At 41.7% G+C, this 24412-nt stretch overlaps 1 protein-coding gene across 2 annotated transcripts in view; it reads right to left on the bottom strand.

Annotated features, from left to right (window-relative positions):
• SH3RF1 (SH3 domain containing ring finger 1) overlaps positions 1 to 24412 on the bottom strand; it is a 155324-nt gene that overhangs the window by 19643 nt on the left and 111269 nt on the right. Inside the window, exons 5-6 of one of the 2 annotated variants that reach the window (XM_075860261.1) lie at positions 13807 to 14103; positions 6295 to 6405 (exon numbers count right to left, since the gene is read on the bottom strand). In XM_075860261.1, the coding sequence (XP_075716376.1) occupies positions 6295 to 6405; positions 13807 to 14103 (408 nt within the window). The remainder of the gene's footprint in view (positions 1 to 6294; positions 6406 to 13806; positions 14104 to 24412) is intronic. The other variant, XM_075860262.1, reaches the window with a different exon arrangement.

Raw genomic sequence — 24412 nt, 5'->3', positions numbered from 1 at the left:
TTTGAAATGTGTAAGTACAGAGGATAGAAACCACGCAAAAGATACATAACACTCCCTTTGAAAACCAGAGATGGTAATCCATAAGGCACGAGGAAGCCTTTTGAGTCTAAGCAGCAAGACTCAAGGGAAAACATCAAAACAAAGGACACAAAGTCTTATTCCACGCTACATCTTCACCAACATCCAGTGGAAAAAAGAAAAGACTAAATCTAATTAATGAAATCAGAATAATACATTATGCAATAAATAATCTAGATAAAATATTCTAATCCACATGGCAGATAAATACCTCAGGGCTTGGGTATTGGAATAGATTTGCCTTTTTCTCAAATGTATTTTGTAAGGGAAGATATTTGCATTTGGCTGCGTGATTCTAAATAACATTGCCTGGTTTCTTCCAGCAGAAGTTACTGTCTAGTTATAGCATAAAAAAGGCAGTGCACAATATAAAAGAAAATGCCATTGGGCAAACTGCTCTACACATTGATAAGTCTATAAACAAGAGCAATTTAGACTCATGTCAGGTTTACGGACCCAAAATAGCGGTTGTGCTGCCTCCACAGCTGATGCAATTCAGGGGTTAAATCAAACCCCGTCATTATCCTTTCTGTTTAGATTTGTTTGGGAACATTTGCAGCGATCCACAAGCCAAATTTCAAGACAGCCTGGAAAGTGCTCAAGTATTTTGGATACCGATAGATGAATGTAGCTTTAATTTTAGCAAATAGGTGACTGGCTCTATTCAGTCCCTGATGATGGATCTGGCCGACAAATCAAAGCTGTTCTGTGTAAAGAATTCCAGTACACTCCTATTTTCTTACAACTGATAACCGCTTTCAGTAGTACCGTGACATTTACACATTACAGAATAGTATTACAAACATTCTTCTGGCGTCTTCTCACCGATAAATGAAAAAAATCTAATCATCGAATGTGCACTCACGCTGGAGTTGAAGTGAACCTCTAGTTTGGAGGTAAACAAGTTCATAGAAATTGGAAATTATATTATCTGCAATTGACTAATACACGCTCACTGATGCTGGCCATAGACTAATGGATAAATGTCATATCAACAATCTTTTGTCTTACAGTTATCAGTCTGATTCCCCTACTAAGATGCACATGATCAGCTTGACTTATTGCAATAGAGCAGGAGGTGATTCATTCAAGTAGATTTCCCACTATTTTAAGTGATGGCATATCCCCTAGGGTATATCTTCCCTTCGTGATCAGTGTGGGCCCAACTGATCAGGGCTTCCACCGATCCTGAGACTGAAGGGGCCGCAGCAATAGTTAAATGCTGTGGCGCCTTCACAGATTTTCCCTGCATAGTGGTGCCCCTGTCCACTTGCTGTGAAGGGAATTTGAAGGGAAAAAGTCTAAGGGATCTCAATCTCTTTGTTCTCATGACTGGCCGAGTTCCCAAAGGTTAGGCTCCCACCGATCATGATGATATGGCATAACTTAGCTACCTTCCAAAATATTACATCATGACAAATCCCCTTTAACAGCTGCCAGACGCTGTTAGGGCCACTTTTCTCTGGAATAAATAAAAGGATTGTACTGGAAACATTTATAATTTCTAAATTCATGTTTCCCTTGGAATCAAATGTTGAGGAACAATCTGGCTGCCCCCATAATCAGGATCCACCAGCTAAAGTCTAATATCTATGGTTATCTTCGGCTGACAACTGTCTCTGTGGACCAGAATCCTGATACTACTGCGTGGGTTGGATGGCATCCTTTTGACAGAACTAGGGCTGCTTGTCTTGAGGAATCAATATGGTCAAAATGATAGAAATCCATCTTGCCATCATATATTTTTTCTATGGCTAGCTTAAGAGCTTATGTTTGAGCAGAGAAATCAAAATCCCCATCTCATTAATTAAAGCAACAGGCCATTAATTAATTCACAACAATCTATATATAGCATGAACTACATGAACTATAGACCATCATTAACAGAAGTTCACAGTTTGCAAACTGGCTTCATGGGCGCTTGCTGAAAACTTTTTGGATCTACTCCTGGCTTTGTTTTAAAAATCTGTCACAAAAACTGTATGTGTGATTTCAGCCATAAAGTGATATTCTAAACTCACTCATTTATGGCATATCCACAACAGCCCGCTCGGCTGTTTCTATAACTCCTATAAAACCAAATGGAAAAAACCTATCCATTCATTCGCCACCTCATCAGGCGGGTCGGGGGACATCCCTTCTCCACATAGGTGGGGGTCCCTATCACATATTTATGGCTTATCCTGTAGATATGCCATAAATGTGTGAGTTGGCCATACCCAAAGTACACAAAGACCTGTATAGCTCTCCAAACACACCCTGGCCTTTGCTTTGGGGTAATGTGTAATTGTTCTTGTGCTCTAGTGCTTTTATGTTTATTACACATTTCTTTTGTCTATTGTACAATCAACTGCTGAATTATAAATCTTGGAGTACATTGTAGTTGAGGCGTTCTTTCTCTTGCTTTTTTTTAATTATTATTCTACATAAAGGGCATAGCTGAACATATAATTATAGTGGTGAAAGAGAGGGATCCAAATTTATATCTAACCAAGTCAAATATAAACTGTAACGGCATAAGAGAAGGAAATCTGAGCAACATCAGTCGTAAGTCGTTGAAGACAAACGCCAGGATCTTTTCGGATCCGTTACAAAACTGATCGGTCAACTGTCATGTAGACATCTCCCAGGAGTTTCATATGGTCACAGAACTTCTCTGTGAATATTTCATATTTATTACAAATATAACAAAATATTAATGTAGATCCATGTGCATCCATGTATGAATATATAACACACAGAATAGCCCTATAATTCCTATGTAGCTGGGTAATGGTCATCAGCACAACCTATATATTTTATTTGTGTTTCTTGGAGTGAAGATTTCAGAAGCCAAAAAAACATTACACAGAATATGCATAATGGAACATAAAACGCTCCGTCTGTGTAAAAAACTGTATTTTACAGATTTACTTAGCGTTTCATTTAGCAAATTCAAGTTCCTTTGTAGCTCAGCACTACTTAGCCCTGTGATCTTTTTATGGCCTCCTTTTGGCAGGCTTTGATGGTTATAGTTCATGTAATACAATAATTGCACGCAGGCTTTCTGCTTATTAATTTAGTGTAGTCTCTCAGCTGCACTAACTTCCTCCAGCAAATTATCCGCTTATGAGTCATTGATGGCCCCTATTATTAATAATTACAGTGATATGAGAATGACATTACTTTTTAATCTTATCGGACCAGGGAAATATTCAAACATAGTACAAGATGTTAAAATAATAGTCATAGACTGACCCTGTATAGTCCATAGCAGTGATCTACAACCTTTCGCTCTTTGGCTGTTGCAAAACTACAATTCCCAGCATTCCCTGACTGCTCAAAACTGTAAAGTTGCATCAGATAAGCTGGGGTGACATACATATGGGCCATTTTACTATACAGTATGTCGTCCATCTCAAGTTGGGTGATCAGTTTTTATGGATCCAAACATTTACCATCTTTAACTTTCAAAAATAATTAAATTCTGGTTAATAAATACTTGTTTGTATGCCCTAAAAATATTTTATACCCAACCAATAAATCTCAGTTTTAACAGGTAAATACTGATTGCAGAATGGGAAATCTTTCACCTCCGTTTCTATACAAGCAGCCAGATTCCAGCCACGTACATGATTCACTGGAAAAGACCACTTTGTTTTTTAGGGTGCTAAAAGTAAAACAATATGTTCAACCTTAGTAAACTGATGTGCCTAGCGTAGAGCAACAATCATAGATTATATTTTTCGGGGAGGAATTGTTATAACAGTAGATATGAATGGAGTTGTCGATGGGCACAGGAATAGTTGGACTCTGCGGAACAGACAGATTTGCATGTGATCTTTGATATATCACACGAATTCTCCCTTCAGATGACAATTATATTTTGTATTAGTGACCATAATATATATATATATACACATGTAATAGTCTAATAGTCCCAATAGCAATGATCACTGGGTATTATTATGCGCAGCACAGTGAACCCATATAGAAAGTAGCAAGATGGCTCCTTTGGCATTGCATTAGTCTGGAGGACTGGGGCCCAAGCTAGGGGTACATATCGTCAACTGAAAAAATGTATGGAGGTATTTGAGACATAGGGCTTTTATACTATTGGCAAAACTGTAGGCACATGTATAAAATCTAGTGCATAGGAACGCTACAGAGGTTGGCCATTGCTACCAATCACAACTCCACTTTTATTTTACACATTGCCCAAGAAAATAAAAATCTGATATCTGTTTGGCTTCTACGAACAACTGCTCCAGTTTTCCTGTGCACTCGTTTATATACATCTCATTTCAATATCTAGGTGAAGTTAGGCTATAAAATTGTAATGGGGCCATATATGCATATTTATTTGCACAGTGATATCATATTCCGTCTGATTTTTATAATTCTATAAAACATACAGGTGTACTTTAAAGTTCCAGTATATTAAAGAGTAACTGTACTTTTCAAAAACGTTTGATATGTCAGAGAGACATATCAGTAGTTTTGATCGGTGCGGGTGTTGAATCCCCAAACATTCGCTGAGACTAAGGTGCAGAAGACCTTAGCGGAGTGCCCTGAACTTTTGGCTGGGATCGGTGCTCCCTGTTAGGCTGAAAACCAGCTCATAGACATTCTATGTGAGCCCGCTTCAGCCTGATGAGGTGAACCAATCACAGCCGAAGATGCAGTACGCCAAGATGAGCGCTTCTGCACCTTAATTTTAGCGACTGTGTGAGTTTCAGAACCCGGACCCCACTGATCAAAACTTTTGAAATGTCTTTATTTTTGGGAAAGGACAGTTACTCTTTAATGTTATTTTTTGTATAATTCAAAGTTATACAATTTCTCTCGATTTTCAAGATCTCTTCTTGCGGTTATTCTGTAGGGAAATTCATTGTTTACTTCCAGTGATAAAATTCTGTACATAGTCAAGTGATAAACACACGAGTGCAGGGATCATTCGAAGACACAGCCCTGTTCACACGGTGTGTCTTTGACGCGGTTTTGTGCATTTTACGCGCTAAATTGCGCATAAAAAAAAAACGCTTGATTAAGCTTTCCAACGACATTAATAGGAAAGCAAGCCGTTAGTACATACAACGCGTTCTTTTACGTGAGCGTATTTAAATTATGCGTCGCGTTAAAAAAGCGTCATGTACATTCTTGGTGCGTAAAGCGCGTCGAAAACGTCCAAAATATTCCCAATCCTAATTACGCGCCAAAAAGCGCTGACAAAACTGTGCCAAAAACGCATAAAAAACGCCTGTATTTTAAAAAGCACTTCAGAAAAGCGCTAGTGTATTTGCCACGTTCACACGTCATTTTTTAGAGCGACGTTTAAACATGCCCTTACTGTAACGATTCCAGGACTTGTGTGTTCATCACATGACCATGGACAGAATTGTATCCACTAGAAGTAAACAATGAAGGTTCCTACGGAATGACAACAAGCAGAGATCTTGAAAACGGTGAGGAAATAATACAGAAACTATATAGGAAAATTGTGTACATTTTTCAATAAAAATAACATTAATTTGCCGAACTCAGACAACCCCAAAAGCTTGAGCGGTTTGGAAGGGCTGGGGTACTGTGTGATGTTCCCTTTATTTCCGGACAACTGACTGTGGGTGTTCATTTTAGGCTGGAGGTATTGTAGTTCATACATAAGAGTGGTGCATTCTGTGCAATACCTTCATATACTGTAATTAGCAAGCGCAATCTAACCAAAGAGTGAGGACGTTGAGGGAAGTCAAATACATTTAGATCTTGTTTCAAAAAATATATTAAGCCTACTGTTTCCTCAAAGAGCAGGGATACATAAAAACCCTCTTAGGCTCTAAAGCCTACTGCTTCCTCCATCAGAAAAATGTAATCTTCAATTTCCTCTGAGGTGAATAGCAGAGAGAAGTAAGACTGGAGGTTCTCCAAAAAAACGAAGAAAAGTGGTCAAATATATTATTTCCACAAAACAGAAAATTTGTAAAACCAGTTCATGTTGTTTAAGATCAACTGAAGAATGATAAGAGGAGGAAAATGGAAAATTGAATTCCTTTTATAAAGTCCAAGGGAAAAAAAAACGAGACGAGGTCCCTCAGTTTAGAGTTACAGTTTATGACAAATTTACAGAGAAGACAGAGGAAGGGCCCCATTAATTATACCGAGAGGTTAAGCTTACAGAGAAGAAAGAAGCAAGGTCCAGAATTGAGCAGAGAGCAGAAACACTTAAGGCCTACTACTTACTCCTAGAGCAGCTTGGTAGGTGATTTCCGGTGGGAATGTAAATGCAGGGCCACTAACTACAGGGCTGCTCGGGGGTGGGGTCACAATAAGCCCTGTAGTACTGATATGGACCTGACAGAAATAAGACACAAGGACACAAATAAATAAACTGTTTATGCTTTAGCAGACTTTTTTTTAACATCCAGAAACTTGCTTAACCTTGCAGAACTAATGGACATTTATTCATTTGAGACTGGAGCGCCTATTTAAATTAAAGCAAAGAAACATGGCTAGTGTGCCCGGAAGAAGTTGCGTGGGAAAAATTCAGGGTCGGGCAGAGACTTGGTGTTATTTTATTAGATGTGTTTTACTACTTTTTAACTTTGTGATATTCCTCACTGATAAACTAAATTGCAGTATTGCCCTATGTCCGATTGTGTACAAATATATAGAGTCTGAACATAAGGGAGGGTAGAGTAGCAACTAGACTCCACGTGGTAGGACAAAAAGATCCAGCAAAAATCTGAAGGCATTAGATTGAAGTCTATGTTTGACGCTTACTGCATGGAGGCTCGTGGAGGAGAAGTTGGGACTGATTTAGGACACTGTTAGAGCGCTATGGTAAAATTATAAAGTATCCAGAGTAAAACACATAAAATTGTTAGCTTTAATGGCGCATCATACCATAGGAAAAATAAACGGAAGAATGACACGAAATAAATGTAATATTTAAAGTGAAGGAACCGCTTTGGGGGACACTGTACAGGTTATATTAGGGAATTGTACACATAGCGATTCTGTAATATGATGATGTTATCTCAAATACTCCATTTACCCAGATATGTAATAGAGCAATCTCTAAATATGTAGTCTATTACTGAAAACCTATTACAAAATAAGTTTTAAAAAAAACAATAAAATAAGCAATATACACTGTAACTCCAAAAAGGACAGTGGTATTGCTCATACAATACAGTTAAAGCGATTGAACAAGTAAATATGTGATATTAGCTGTACTTCAATGTCATTTCAGGTTTAGTTCTAAATTAAACCCATAGTCTAATAAAAAAAAAAATGGTCTAATGTAAAAATATCTGCCTTTGGGGTATGGCGAGCAGCATTCTGGAGCAGACATGTTTCTACAGAGCTTAGTTACGAGATTAACCTTTTAGGCTTTAAAACTGATATTTATCGTCCTGAATTCACCCCCTCCCTTCTATATGTGGTCTACAGCACTGACTGTCACTGCAGAGATGGGCTGGAAGACAAGCTCATCCAGTTATCCTGCCTGTGGCCTACCACTGCAGGAGACCAAGATGCACCCCGCTTGGAGCTGCCATCCGGTCTTCATTTATCTGAAACGCAAGGGCTTCCTTTCTCTCCTCACGTCTGTTCCCTGTTAAGCAGGTGTTTGAGGCAGCACCTGGTCTTCTCCTGATACACCATGCTCTCATTTGTGTCCACTGCTGACACAGTTGGTATACACCCGAACTGCTGCTACACTCCCCAAGACGTTTTCACCAGCGGTCCTCAACAACTTGAACCAAGGATTGACCCTGCTTTCTTTTGGGAACACTCAACAAAACAGCCTCTCTTCCTTTATCGGTCCGCCTGGCCTTTGGCATCTGTCTGAAACCATCTGGTCCTCAACCTAATGGACTTTTGGTCTTCTCAGTTTTAGCCTGCTACATCGTTTGCTACTCGTTCTGACCTGGCTTGCTATGGGTGTTTTACCAGTTATGCTGGTTGGTGGTAAGTAGCTAAAAAGGGGGTCGCTAAAACTTAAACCATAAGGCGCTTTTGACTGTATCATTAAGTTGGTACACTTTCTGTTTCTACACTAATGCCCCATGGTCACATTTAACCCCTTAACGCACGAGGACGCACCGGTACATCCTGGTGCAGGGGGAGAAGTATGGAGCGCGCTCCATATGCTGCGGGTGTCAGCTGCGTTTTACAGCCGACACCCGGGACTAACAGCCGGGAGCAGCGATCGCGCTGTTCCTGGCTGTTTAACCCATCAAATGCTGCGGTCAATCGTGACCGCAGCATCTGAGGCATTGAAAAGAGAGGGGCGGCCCTCCGACAGATCATCGCCTCCCCCCGCAAGGAGATCGGGGGGTGACAATGGTTGTTATGGCAGCCCAGGGGCCTAATGAAGGCCCCAGAACTGCCTTCACTCTGCCTCTGTTAAGCCTTGCCTGTGACAGGGATTAACAGATGCTTGTAAAAATGACGATATACTGCAATACATTAGTATTGCAGTATATTGTACCAGCGATCTGACGATCGCTGGTTCAAGTCCCCTAGGGGGACTAATAAAATGTGTAAAAAGAAGTGAAATAAAGTTTTTAGTAGTGAAAAAAATGTAAAAATAAATGAAGTTAAAAAAAACCTTTAATGTAATGTAAAAAATAAAAAAGTAAACAAAATTGGTATCGCTGCATCCGTAAAAGTCTGAACTATTGCAATATAGCGTTATTTAATGCGCACAGTGAACGCCACAAAAAATGCATATCGCCAAAATCGCTGTTTTTTGGTCACCTTAGCTCCCCAAAAAAATTTAATAAAAAGTGATCAAAAAGTTATATATATCAGCAAATGGTACCAATAAAAACGACAGCTCGTCCTGCAAAAATAAGTCCTCACACCGATCAATGCACGGAAAAATAAATAAGTTATGGCTCTCAGAATGTGGTGAAAGTAGTAAAATATAAAAAAATCTATATAAATTTGATATCACCGTAATCGTATTGAGCCGCAGAATAATGTTAAGTTGTTGTTTTTACCACACAGTGAAAGACGTAAAAACGGAACCCAAAAATAATGGAGGAATCGCAGTTTTTTTCAATTTCAGCCCGCAAATAATTTTTTTTCAGCTTCCCAGTACATTATATGCTACTTTAAATGCCACCAATAGAAACTGCAACTCCTCTGGCAAAATATAAGCCCTAATACCAATCTATTGACGAAAAAATAAAAATGTTATGGCTCTTGGAAGGCAGGAAGTAAAAAACGAACATCAAAAATCAAAAAATGGCTGTATCCTTAAGGGGTTAATACTTCAGCCCTCTTATTAATTGTTCCATTATATGACTACCTATCTGTTGATAGTTATTACTTATAGCTGCTTATACACTAGAACGATTGTTTTCCTATTGAAAGATTAAGGCCCCATTCACACGAATGTGTTTTTGCGGCCGCAATTCCCCCGAAAATCCATTCATTTCTACGGGGCCATGCACACGACCATAGTTTAAAGGTCCGTGCATGGCCCGGGAGCCCGCACCGCAGAAAGAACGGACCTGTGTTATTACGGCCGTGCTCTGCGGTCCGGGCTCATTGAAAATAATGGCCGCGGCCATGTGCATGTCCCGCGATTTTCCGGCGGCTCGCGGCTGACAGTCCGCAGCCGGCCGACCCGAAAATCACGGCCATGCACACGGCTATGGTCGTGTGCATGAGGCCGTAGAGTACAGATTATTGTATACGTGTTTTAGGCCTCATGAACATGACCGTATTTTTGTCCACCCGTAAATACTGGCGTAAATACGGGTCCTTGTTCACACGTATTCGACCCGTATTGCACCAGTATTTACGGACCCGTGCCCATAAATATGGGTCCGGTGTCACCCGTATTCCACCCGTATTTACGGGCACATTTTTGGCTGCAAAATTGCACTGCACTAATCGGCAGCCCTTCTCTCTATCAGTGAATGATAGAGAGAAGGGACAGCCCTTTCCGTAATAAAAGTAAAAGAAATTCATACTTACCCGGCCGTTGTCTTGGTGACGCGTCCCTCTCTTGACATCCCGTCCGACCTCCCTGGATGACGCGGCAGTCCATGTGACCGCAGCAGCCAGTGATTGGCCTGTGATTGGCTGCAGCGGTCACATGGGCTGTAACGTCATCCCAGGAGGCCGGACTGGAAGAAGAAGCAGGGAGTTATGGGTAAGTATGAACGTCTTTTTTTTTTTTTACAGCTTTATCTATATTGCGATCGGTAGCCACTGTCCAGGGTGCTGAAAAAGTTACTGCCGATCGTTTAACTCTTTCAGCACCCTGGACAGTGACTATTTACTGACGTCGCCTAGCAACGCTCCCGTAATTACGGGTGCACACACGTAGTCACCCGTAATTACGTGAGCCCCAAAAACTTCTATGGGCTGCCCGTGCCATAATTACGGCCTGAAATAGGACATGTTCTATCTTTTTTAACGGCACGGGCACCTTCCCGTAAGCATACGGGGAGGTACCCGTGGCCAATAGAAGTTTATTTTCCCGTAATTACGGGAATTTTTATGGTCGTGTGCATGGGGTCTTATACTGCTTTGTTTTGGCCTGTATTATCTTTCTGTCCTAGCACTGGTATTTCTGGCCGTGTTTATACTGCTTGCAGACTAAAATTCAATAAACAGAATTAAAAAGAAAAGGTTCTGATATGGTGACAAATGCTGTTTGAGGCAACTACCAAATTTATTTTGATGAACAACTAGACTTTTCTTTTACACATCCTCTAACCATATATTAACTATAGTGAAGTAATCCTCCAAAATGATTCATTCAAACTAAACACCAGCCCAATAGTAATGTATAGGAAACTTGTACTGTGCTGTATAAAATGTACTCTCTTGACATTCACATCATGCCCCAGTTACCTGCTGCCGCTATAAAAATATATATACGCTGCTACAAAGCTAAATTTGTGAACATTTCAATTACACGATCGCTCTCAGGTATAAACCTAGAAAACAATTCCTTACACAGACCATTTATCACTGTATGAGTCACTGTTTTCCATGTCCTCATATGCTGGGCTCGCTATAGGATAATAAATTCCCATCAAGTCATGAGCCGGTCTAATGGACAAGCCACTGAAACAAGACATGACTCATATATACCGTAGCAATCCTCCCTTATAAAGGAAGTAAATGTTAGAAGACTTTGTGCAACCCCCTCCCCCATTGTATAGCTACCACTGGGCAATACAAATATTGATTACTGTAGACCAGTACATAAAGGGTAAAATGACTTATCGTGATTGTTTGGTTTAGAAAACACATCTCAAAATACCCTATATGGGGATTCTGAATGACTACATCCAGGAATCTATTAGTCACGCAAAGAGTGTCCACAAAAACGCCTCTTGCTTTGAAGGGATGGTCACGTCTGAGCATTATATAGACAGCCCTTTAATTCAATAAACACTATGTAATGCTTAATTTACCATAGGTGGCACTGCAGGGGAACTAAACACTTAGGCCTCATGCATATGGCCGTAGCTGTGTGCACGATCCGTAATTACGGCACAGACGGCCGCGGCGTGTCATTTGCGGGCCGTTCGCAATTCACGCATTGTGCACACATTGATTTCAATGAGCCCGGACCGCAAATCCTGACAGTATAATGACTTGTCCTATTTTTTTTGCGGATGAATTGCGGACGCAAAAACACGTTTGTGTGATTGAGGCCTTACTGTTGTTATCTCTCATAGATTACAACCAATTGCTAGGAATAGCTGCAGCGGGATACCCTCTGATCAGCTTATTGTTTGGGGACTTTTATACCAAAAAAGATTGTCAATAGCGGGAAACCACTTTAGTTAAAGAGAACCTTTCACCTGTGCAGCTTGTAATAGGCAGGGCTTCACAAACACTGTCTCACTTTACATTTTTTTCCTATCTTCCTCTGTTATTTACATATTAATGCCGTTATATTTGGCGCCTGATATGTAAATAAGACCCTGAACTGTCAATAGGGCGTTTCTATCTAACTAAATGGCAAGGGTTCACATATGTGTTTGTCAATTCCATTGCTCTGCTCCGTCATAGGAGCAGAACAACAAAATTTACGAAGTGCCAGGTCCGTCACACGACGGACACCAACAGTGCCCGATAGACACCACTTACATATAATAGGCCCCGTCGTGTACGATCGTGGTGTCAGTCATTGTACTGGAAAAAATAGCGCTGCAAGCTACGCTATTTTATTCATCAAATGTGATGGAATCTGCGACAGATCCTCCAATGCAGATGTGAACAGAGAATTAGGCCTGCTTAAAATATATTTCCCCCTGGCAAAAGTGCAAAAATGCCGTAGAAAAACTGATGACAAAACTGATCCCATAGTTTCCTATGGGAATAGTTTTATGTCCTGTGTCATCAGTTATGATACTGTAAGTCTCCTTGAGCCGAATAAAAAAAAAACAAAAAAACATTGCATGCGTTATTTTTCTGTCTGGCTATGGAAGTCGGTCGGACCGTTGCACAAAGTCCACAACTTTGTCATCATTTGTGGCTGGGATAGGCAAAAAACAACTGTCTGTACAACAACTGCTAAATATACGTACCCAGTCATAGGGCTTATTCACAAGCACGTTGAATACGTCCGTGTGACGGCCGTTAAAACAACGGCCTTCACACGGACGGATATATATCACAGGTTTCAACGGACTGTGTGAAGGGTTCATTGAAAAATAGAACATGTCCTATTTTCCGTTTTCACGGATCCCTCCATAGACTCAAGTCTATGGGGAGATGTGAAAACAGGACCCCACATGGGTGAAACCAGTTTTTTACATCCGAGCTTCTCTACGTGTGAATAAGGCCTTAGAATGACCAAAACACGTGTGGTTCTGTTGAGGCGGACAACAGAAGATCAGCAAACATAACTGTTAGGGCTGATTCAGACGAACGTGTGCGTTTTGCGCGCGCAAAATACGATGCGTTTTGTGCGCGCAAACGGCACTTGACAGCTCCGTGTGCCCTGTTCATATGGATACGCGGCTGCGTGCTTTTCGCGCAGCCGCCATCTTTATGACACTCTGTTTGGATGTTTGTAAACAGAAAAGCACGTGGTGCTTTTCTGTTTACATTCATTCTTTTACTGCTGTTGCGCGAATAACGTGCTTCCGTGGGGCATGCGTGATTTTCACGCACCCATTGACTTCAATGGGTGCGTGATGCTCGAAAAACGCAGAAATATAGATCATGTCGCGAATTTTACGCAGCGGACTCACGCTACGCAAAACTCACGGACAGTCTGCACTGCCCCATAGACTTGCATAGGTCCGTGCGACCCACGTGAAAACCACGCGGGCTGCACGGATGCAAATCACGTTCGTGTGAATCCGCCCTTATGGCGAGAAAATGTCTTCTCTAAACTACAGCTCTTGGCAGCTGTTTCTCACAGCCGATCACAATGTACATCGCTCATCTGTTACGATGTTACAAATTATAAAGACTTTTCATAATTTAATAACAAAATGCAAGACTCATATGTTTCCTATCAGCATATCATTGCTAGTAGTCCTGCTTAAGTCATTGCTACAGAATAATCCATGGGGAAGTTGATGCATCTCATGGACATCTCAGCATTTCTAAACTTTATGGGCTTCTCAATAAACTACAACAGAAACAGGGTATTCAGATATACAATAAAACCACTAAAAACAACATGTTGTGGCACCTTGACTTTGATAAACCTTTAGCATGATCTGCATCTTTCCTATTACTAGATGGCACTTTCCTCACCTGAGAAGGAGCACTGCAAGACAGACCAGAGAGCTCGCTTATTCTGGCAGCAGCGGTGGGGTTGCTGGAGCTGATAAGCACAGGAGGGCTGATCTCCATGGAATGGCGGTTCTGAACAGATTGCGATGACTTGTTAGACATGGTGAGGGAGGTAAAAGAGTGACGTTTTTTGGTGTTCTTCTTGGTATCTGTGTGCTTTTGGGAAGAGCTGCTATGTGCTGTCCCAGAAGTTCCTTCCCCAGAGTCCACTCCCGAGGGCTTGTCTAACTCTATGAGTTGCTTAGCTGCTGAATTAAACTGAAAACAGATATGATTCAAAGTTAGAAGATTCAGATTTATTTTAGAAAAAAAAACAAAACATATAAAAAAAATAGAACACATTACACAAAAAAGGTTACTAATTACTTAGTAGTGGAGGTACCATCAGCGGTGGTGAAGGTTTGTCAAATTCCCTGCTGACTTAATGTCTGCACAACGATTGCACTAGTGAGAGGAGAAGACTTTACACTCTTCACTGAGCAATAATCTAATGGCGAAAAATACTAACACAGCCGAAATGCAGTGCCCTTGGTCGAATTTAAACCCAGGATCCCAGTGATGCGAGGCAATAGTGCTTACCACTGTACCACCGTGTTTGCCCACAGCGATTGCTTGTCTTTATTGGTGATTACTATTATATAGTGTTATGAACCATTTCCGTGAGGCTACGTGTAAATAATTCTCATGAAATAACAATTCTGGAGCCTCTTTTCTTCTATTATTCCTCAAAAAATTTTATTAATAAATTGACAACTGGGAGTTACCAGCCGGGGGCGTGTCCCTACACCAACTGACAATGTCCAATCAGTGCTGACAGAGCAGGGACACGCCCCTTTTACAAGGGTAATGGTAACACCCAGTTGTCAATTTCTAGCAGGTATGAGAGAATTGGCACAATGAAGAGTTCTAAGAAAATATGTTCCAGAATTGGGACTTTATGGGAAATACAAATATTTACTAAAATAGACATGTCAGGAGCGGTGACAGGACCGGTTTAATAATCCTGGGATGAAAGCTAATTTAAAGAGTTACTGAAGTAACAAAGGAGGTTAAGTCCAGCGCATAAGTAGAGGTAAAATAGAAATATTTTCCAAGTTTAATTAGATTCCCATTAAAAAGTCCATTAGGGTATGGTCCTGGTGTGTGGATAAGGGGAAAGAATGATCCTGTAAGCCTACGCGTTTCGGACGATAACGACGTCCTTAGACTTGGCTGTAGTGTCACACTACAGCCAAGTCTAAGGACGTCGTTATCGTCCGAAACGCGTAGGCTTACAGGATCATTCTTTCCCCTTATCCACACACCAGGACCATACCCTAATGGACTTTTTAATGGGAATCTAATTAAACTTGGAAAATATTTCTATTTTACCTCTACTTATGCGCTGGACTTAACCTCCTTTGTTACTTCTGTTCCTGCATCGTGTGCCGACACGAAAAAGATCCAGGCGCTGACAGCGACACTCAACTCTTGTGTCAGGTGAGCTGGAGGACTTCTCCCTTTGTTTTCTACTACTTAAAGAGTTACTATTAGAGCACGAGAGAAAGGTAACGCATTGTTTTTTCTAATCTAAATACAATACAAAATCTTAGTCATGGGACAAGTTTGTAACAAACAGGAAGCTGCTGAAAGAAAAGATGCTTTAGATTCCAATACAACTCTGTGTAGCTTGTTTAATAAAACAGTCTGACGGCGCAACATCCGTAGCTACGGTAGTGAGAACCATTACCCTTGAGTTTTGTCAGTTTTCCTCTAGGCTTGTTTTTCCATTTAATTAAGATATTTGTTTATCTCTTAAAGTTATTAGACAAAAAGAGATCTAAATGCCGATTCCTGGGCAAAGACAAGTATTCATATCCTCATGGGACCCGGGATCCAGAACCACAGCTCATTCTGGTAGGCAAGATGGCTACAAAACACAACCATATGTCCCCTTATCTAGTTAATTAGCCGCACGTGCATGCTAGAATATTAAGACGCCTAGGGTTATTTAGTGGACAGCAGATTCAAGTCACCTGATTTTTCTATGCTAAAAAAGCAAAACAACCATTGAGAACTGTCTGTACTGATCGTCTATAAATCGCTAAAATAAAAAGGGTGAAGGGGTTATGCGGGGACCAAAAATTATTAGCAGTCTACTCACTGCAGAATGTGAGTACACTCGCTAAAATATACATTCCGGTGCCCCGTCGTGCTGATTTTTAGATTTTTGTAGCGCAGCCGGGGGACCGGAAGTCGTGTTGCACAGCCTTCTTGACGATACGACTCTTCGTCACATGACCGAGCCTGCTGTACTCCATGTACTCGCTGTACTACTGCTCCTGCTTGTACATGGAGTACAGCGGGGTTGGTCACATGACGAAGAGTCATATAGTCATCAAAGAACGCTGTGCATCTAGACTTTCGGTCCCCCGACAACACTATTAAAATCTATGAAAATCTCAGAATCAGTGCGATGGGGGACCAGAATGTATATGAGCGAGTGTACTCACATAGTGCAATGAGTACACTGCTAATACTTTTTGGTTCCCGCATAACCCCTTTAAGATGGGATTTTTTTTTATAAAAATCAATAGAAGGGTTATTTATTTCCTGGACAATGTGAAAGAAAAGAAGTAATCCCAGACAATGCCTGTGTATATTAGAAACTAGAGATGAGTCGATGAATTTAAATGGCCGGCAAATCAATTCACGTATCCGGTGAGAAACATTGCTCATCTCGAGTAGTAAAAAGTAGTAACTACTCTCAGTTTGAATTCGGCATGCTTGTTGCAAGGTCACATTTAAAATTGCATTTCTCCATAAAATAAAAATAATGGAAAATGGCAAAGTTGTCCTCTTATGTAAAGTTCTAAAAACAATATATTCAAGTGATTATCAAATGCTGAGGAGCAACTAGTAATCACCACCATTACAGTCACCATGAGGATAGCGGCAGTCAAGGGGAACAACAACATTTATGATGCAACTAAAAGTGGACAAGTACATGTTCTGTCTAGATGGGGGTGGGCCCTAAGAATAATTTCCTCCGGTGGGTGCAAGTCTAACACTATTCGCAGTTACTGCGTCGTCCCCGCACACACTTTTACTATTCTGCCTGTGTATGGCCCCATGCACACAACAGTAAAAATTCGCCGTAATTGCGGACCGTAATACGGTCCGCAATTTCGGACCTATTCAGTTCTACTGGCCGTGGACACCTTTCCGTATCGCTACGGATTGGTGTCCGTGTCGTAGAACTGTGCCGGGAATTATGGAGCATGTCCTATTTTTGTATTTTACGGGCCGTGCTTTGTATGGGAGCACGGCCCGAAAATGAAGGCGGCCGTCAGCAGCCAGCCATGCCCGCAATCGCGGGCCGTGATTACGGGCACGGTCGTGTGCAAGGGGCCTAAGTGTGAGTCTTCAGGCATTCTACAGTATATATGAAGGTCGGAAAAAGTGTATGGAATTGTGGGAGGACAAAAAAATAACCCGTTAATGGAAAACTAATATTTTAGATATTAATAGCAATGCCTTATTGAAATATATCACTAAAAATATTTCTAACGGCCATCTGCTCTGAGCAACAGAATAGTTTCTTCATAAATGAAATAAATTGTCCAAAGATTACAACTGCGGAGCTAATCACCGACAATGGAAACGGACAGCGAGTACTTGCCAAGGTTTTGGCAGGTTTCAGGTTCAGCCCATTCCAGCTCCCTTCACCCCCTCCTTCCTCCCTGAAAAAAAGTTTTATTGGGGCAATTACTTTCCTAATACAAGTAATAATGCTTTTAGTTTATTTTGGCTCACAAACTATTAAATAAGGTGGAAAAGCTCCGCTTAGAGGAATTACACTCACTCCATATGTGCAACCTGCTAGAGAGCGACGTTTAGCCCTGTATGAATTTAATAAGCAAAATCCAGATGTCTGAGAAGGACCGTGATTACAGTTTAGAGTCAGCCATTTTATTTTACTTAACTCATTGAAATACAACTTATCACTAAAGCCCAGTTCACACAAGTTTTTTTTTTTAGCTGATTTTGCCACGGAAACCACGTCAGAATCAGCGGCAAAAAATAGCCAAAATTGCCCCCATTGATTTAAATGGGAGGCAGAGGTGTTTTTTTTCCTGGGTGGCTTGGCGGCTCACGAGAAAAAAAAAGCTCCATGTCCTCTCTTGATGGGTTTTCCAACTCTGACCTCCCATAGAAATCCATGGGAGGCAGAAAAGCTGCGTGTCTGAGCGTTTTTCTCTACGTTTTCTGCCCGTGTTCCATGAATTCGCTTTAATGGCCGTGGGCGAAAAAAGCTGCGGAAAAAAAAGCGCAGGTAGTTCAAAATCTGCCTCAAAATTCCTGAAGAAAGTTTTAGGGCCTGTTCACACGGAGTATTTTGACAAGCTTTTTGGAGCGGAAACCGCTCCGCAAAACTCGTCAAAAACCGGCCGAAAATGCCTCCCATTGATTTCAATGGGAGGCGGGGGCAGTTTTCTTCCGCGAGCGGTAAAACTGCCTCGCAGGAGAAACAAGGGACATGACATCAATGGGAGGCAGAGAGAGCGTATTTCGCTGTGTTTTTTGCCCATAGCACTCAATGGCCGCGGGCGAAAAACGCAGCGAAAATCGCGGCAAACGACGTTGAGGAAGGACAAAATCTGCCTCAAAATCCCAAATGGAATTTTGAGGCAGAATTTTCCTCCTGCAAAAAAACTCAATGTGAACAGGGCCTAATAGTAACATATGGATGTCCCGGGTCTAAAATACAAACTCTGAGTGTTTGTTATTAATACTACATACATTGCACTCTGCTATATCAGATGAAAACATCTGAACACAGTAACTATCCCTACAATACACTAGTGTGTCTTAGAGTATGTTCACACGGCTTATTTACGGATGTAATTCGGGTGTTTTCCGCCTCGATTTACGTACGAAAATGCGGCTCGATAGCGTCGGCAAACATCTGCCCATTCATTTGAATGGGTCTTACGACGTTCTGTTCCGACGGTCATTTTTTTTACGCCCCGCTGTCAAAAGGCGGGGCGTAAATAGACGCCCGCATCAAAGAAGTGCCCGTCACTTCTTCAGATGTAAAATGGAGCTGTTTTCCATTGACTCCATGGAAAAACAGCTCCATTTACGTCCGTAATTGACACAGCGAAAAAGCGCCTCAACATGCCATGACGGCTGAAATTACGGAGCTGTTTTCTCCTGAAAACAGCCCCGTAATTTCAGCCGTAACGGACGCTGCCGTGTGAACATACCCTTACGGACACCAAGACATGGTGTTCAAAAAAACAAACACACCATATGATTCTACCATTTGATCTACTCCGATGGATGGATATGAGTTTTCTTTAGTCCCATGTAATATGACTAGGCAGCAGCAGCTCCACGTTGTCCATACCATGCAGATAACGCTTCATAGACCACATAATGTATTCAGACAGCCTTCAACTAAGGCCTCATGCCCACTTCAGTTATTTTCTTCAGGGTGCTATCCGTTTTTTTAACAGATAGTACACTGGCACATTCATTTCAATGGGGCCATGAACACTACCGTTGTTTTAACAGAACCGTGTGGCCGTTCCGACAAAAATAGGACAGGTCCTACTCCTGTCCGTTTTTGACGGAACAGTCTCGGCCTTTTCATTCATTTACTTCGTGAAACAACGGACTGCACACAGAAGCCATCCGTGTGCATTCCGTGTTTCACGGATCAGTCATTAATGGCCGTACGACGCCCAAAGGAAGTGTGCATGAGGCCTAACTTTTACTTTACATCCAGTCTGAGTGATATCTAAGGGTATGTGCACACACACTAATTACGTCCGTGATTGACGGACGTATTTCGGCCGCAAGTCCCGGACCGAACACAGTGCAGGGAGCCGGGCTCCTAGCATCATAGTTATGTACGACGCTAGGAGTCTCTGCCTCGCTGCAGGACAACTGTCCCGTACTGTAATCATGTTTTCAGTACGGGACAGTTGTCCTGCAGCGAGGCAGGGACTCCTAGCATCGTACATAAGTATGATGCTAGGAGCCCGGCTCCCTGCACTGAGTTCGGTCCGGAACTTGCGGCCGAAATACGTCCGTAAATTACGGACGTAATTAGTGTGTGTGCACATACCCTAAGGATGTAAGGAGCTGGCCAAACATCTACCAATTATCTTAACAGGGTTTCTATGTCATAAACATTCAGTATTCTTTTTTCTTAAATAATTTAGCAATTCACACTATGAAAATGATCCCTGAGGCGAAATCACCATTAATGGGAAGCATGTGTATTGGTATAGATGTGCTTCCCCACACATATTTTACTAAACGGACAGACTTATTACACACATAGATGTAGACAGCTTTCTTCATGGATGAACTACGCATGAGCTATGTATGAAGGAAGAATTTATTTAACACTAAGGGTATGTTCACACAGAGTGTTTTCGGACGTTTTTTGGGCTGTAAACGGGCGAAAAACGTCTGAAAAATCTGAAGCAGAATGCCTCCAAACATCTGACCATTGAAATCAATGGGAAAAACGGCCTTCTGCTCCGATGGGCCGTTTTTTTACGCGGCCATTTTTCAAAACGGCCGCGTAAAAAACGGCTGCGAAAAAGAAGTGCAGGACACTTCTAGGGACGTTTTTGGAGCTGTTTTTCATAGTCTCTATTGAAAAAAGCTCCAAAAATGGCCGTAAAAAAAGCAGCGAAAATCGCGAGTGGCTTAAAGAAACGTCAGAAAATCAGGAGCTGTTTTCCCTCTAAATTATCGTATTTTGAGACGTTTTTGAGTGTGTGAACATACCCTCAACACCAATATTCGAAAGAAAAAAAAAAGGCACAAATCTTGTTGCACACTTGTTTTGTGTCTAATTAAAGGTGCGCAATTAATTACAGTTAGGCCTGGTTTACACGAGCGTGTGCGTTTTGCGCACGCAAAAAACGTGGCGTTTTGCATGCGCAAAAGGCACTTAACAGCTCCGTGTGTCATCAGCGTATGATGCGCGGCTGCGAGATTTTCGCGCAGCCGCCATAATTATGACACTCCGTTTGGATGTTTGTAAACAGAAAAGCACGTGGTGCTTTTCTGTTTACATTCAGAGTTTGACTGCTGTTGCGCAAATCACGCTGTTCGCACCCATTGACTTCAAATATAGGACATGTCATGAGATTTTTTCAGCGGACTCACGCTGAGCAAAACTCACGGACTGTCTGCATGCCCCCATAGACTTACATAGGTCCGTACGACACGCGTGAAAAGCACGCGCGTCGCATGGACGTATATCACGCTCGTGTAAACGAGGCATTAGGGCTTATTTAGACAAACGTGTAATACATCCGTGCAACGCGCGTGATGTTCACGCGCCTCGCACGGACCTATGTTAGCCTATGGGGCCGTGCAGACTGTCCGTGATTTTTACGCAGCGTGTGTCCGCTGCGTAAAACTCACGACATGTCCTATATTTGTGCGTTGTTCGCGCATCACGCACCCATTGAAGTCAATGGGTGCGTGAAAATCACGTGCAGCACACGGAAGCACTTCCGTGTGACGCGCGTGATTCGCTCAACAGCAGTAAAAAGTATGAATGAAAACAGAAAAGCACCACGTTTACAAACATACAAACAGAGTGTCATAATGATGGCGGCTGAGCGAAAATCACGTAGCCACGCATCATACGGGGCTGACACATGGAGCTGTTAAGTACCTTTTTGCGTGCGCAAAATGCTGCGGTTTTTGCACACGCAAAACGCACGCGTTCGTGTAAATCCGGCCTTAGGGCAAGGCCCCACGGGGCGGCATAGACGTGGCCAAAAACAACGCTGGCAAGCTGTTCTGCCCAGTTGTCAAATTGCTTGTTTATGGTCAGGCGGTGTTGCCATTAAAACTGCTGGTTACGTGTTAATCGTGCGGCCATTAATGTATAGGCCCTTATGGCAGCACGATTTAGAGCAGTTTTTCCTACAACACCACGTGGTCGTTAACAAGCAATTTGACAACCGCGCCAAACAGCATGCCGATGCTCTTTTCGGCTGTGTTAATGCTAGCTCGTGTGGACTTAATTACCATAATCATAAGAGCTGTGTCTTGTAATGAGCCGTGCACCTATGTGGCCATCACATGACCAGGACATTCTTATTGAATGACTAAATACTTTTGTGTCAAAAAAGACAAAAGTATAGCAGGTATGATACCTTTATTGGCTAACCATAAGGCAGGGTTCACAAGACCTATTTTCAGGCGTAAACGAGGCGTATTATGCCTCGATTTACGCCTGAAAATACGGCTCCAATACGTCGGCAAACATCTGCCCATTCATTTGAATGGGTTTGCCGACGTACTGTGCAGACGACCTGTCATTTACGCATCGTCGTTTGACAGCTGTCAAACGACGACGCGTAAAATGACTGCCTCGTCAAAAGAAGTGCAGGACACTTCTTTGAAACGTAATTTGAGCCGTTTTTCATTGAATTCAATGAAGAACAGCTCAAGATTACGAGCGTCAATGACGCCTCGCAAAATGCGAGGAGGAGCATTTACGTCTGAAACGACGGAGCTATTTTCTCCTGAAAACAGTCTGTAATTTCAAACGTAAAAGCCAGTTAGCGTGTGAACATACCCTAAAAGTTCTATATGCAAGCTTTCAGAGCACACTACTCCTTCTTCAGGCGAGTTTTGTTAACCTGCCTGAAGAAGGAGCCTGTGTGATCTGAAAGCCGCATATAGAACTTTTATGGTTAGCCAATAAAGGTATCATACCTTCTATACTTTTGTCTTTTTTGACACAAAAGTATTTAACATTTCATATTGTCTCTGGCTAACACAGTACTACACTATTTATTGAATGACTCAAAGTCAAGATCTTGAAAGCTGAGAGGAATTGATACAAAAAGTATATTGTAAAATGATATAACGTAGTTTTTTGTTTTTTTTCTGAAATAGTATTACCCGTTTTAGCTAATTCATCCATGTAATTTTGTTAATTACAGAGACAAAGTATAAGCTTCTTGTAAAAAGCGATAACATGACTGCAGACTAGGGCTTAACACGCTGTACAGCTGTAGCCACTGACAACATATTCCGTTACACTGTGATAACACATGTCAGACGCAACATTCTGCAAATATATGGAGTTTATAACCATATGATTTGGTATAAGCAGTGAATGCTAAAGGTTTAATAAATGAACATATTAATGGGTTAATTCTGTCACAGAAAGTGATGGCATATCACCGAGTTATGCCATCATTTCTGATCAGTGGGGGTCCAGCTGCTGGAACCCACACTGATCCTGAGATTGAATGGCTGCATCACTGATTCTGTTTTGCACAGCGGTGCTCCTACCCACAAGATGCAGGAATACCCGCCGTCACTTCAATGGAGCTGTATTCCAGTTCTCTGCCCAGCGGGTGGCCGATAGCGCCACAGTACAGGATAAAAAGTAAAGGGGCCTAAGTGCTTAAGCACCGCTACGCTTCTTTCAATTCTTTCTTTCAAGAAAGCCCTGATACAGATACATTGATGGAAAAATTCAAAAGCTATGGCTCCCTATCAAAGGGCCACGCGTTGTCCGTATTTTGCGGATCCATTGCAAGGAAAGGCCTGGGGAATCTGATCATTTGACCTTCCTATGCGCGCGGACCACGAAATATGGATGACACACGGAAACAACAGGGCTGTAACATACGGACATGTGGTACGGTTGCATAAGCAACTCAGAGGCATTATGGAGGCATTATGTATTTGGATACAGACACTAGGATCCGTAGGAACGTGTGCATGAGGCCTAAAGGCCCTTTTGCACAGGCTGACGATCAGACAAACAAGTAAGTGAACTACGAAAGGGAGGCTTGTGGGTATAATCTAGAAGTTGTATTTTTTTTCTCTACTGTGACTAATTTTAGGAAAATTCAAACAAAATAAGAGCTCTCAGCTGTTAGGCTCCGTTCACATCTCGTTTTGTGAACACGTTTGTGGTATACGACGACGTATACGTTTTTAAAGTTACCAAAACGTGTGCATTTATAACAGACGCTTACTTTTTTTGTAGTATACGTTGTATATGTTTTTATACGTTGGTGTCCGTTCTTACTTATAAAAAAGTATATGCTTTTTTGTTCTTTAGCTAAATCAGACTTTGTAAAGTCAAGATTTCGCATATTAGGTCACAAAAACGTATACGTTTTACGTATGCAAACGTAGGGTTTAATATTGCATACGTCGCCATTGACTTCAATACAAATAAAAACATATATGCGTGGTATACGTTTTGGAAAAGTACTGAAAAGCGTAGTAGACTAAGCTTTTCAGGACATGAAGAAAAAAAAGGATACGACGTAAGCACACAAATGTATGCACAAACGACACCGTTAGGGCATCCGTCCCGACCATAGAAATCAATGGGCACGCTGTGGTACACGGTTTGACACTGTTTTCTCATGGCAAAACGCGCACGTCAGACGTAGAGTAAAAACGAGATGTGAACTTCGCCTTAGACGTATACATCTTACACCGACATAGCACAAATACCACAGAATCATCTGTGCTTATTCTAAAATCTGCCAGTATAGTGACTTATGAGGAA

Source organism: Rhinoderma darwinii, chromosome 1 (assembly GCF_050947455.1).
Source record: "Rhinoderma darwinii isolate aRhiDar2 chromosome 1, aRhiDar2.hap1, whole genome shotgun sequence".
In the NCBI taxonomy this organism is placed as follows: domain Eukaryota; kingdom Metazoa; phylum Chordata; class Amphibia; order Anura; family Rhinodermatidae; genus Rhinoderma; species Rhinoderma darwinii.
This window is presented reverse-complemented; position numbering and strand designations above follow the sequence as displayed.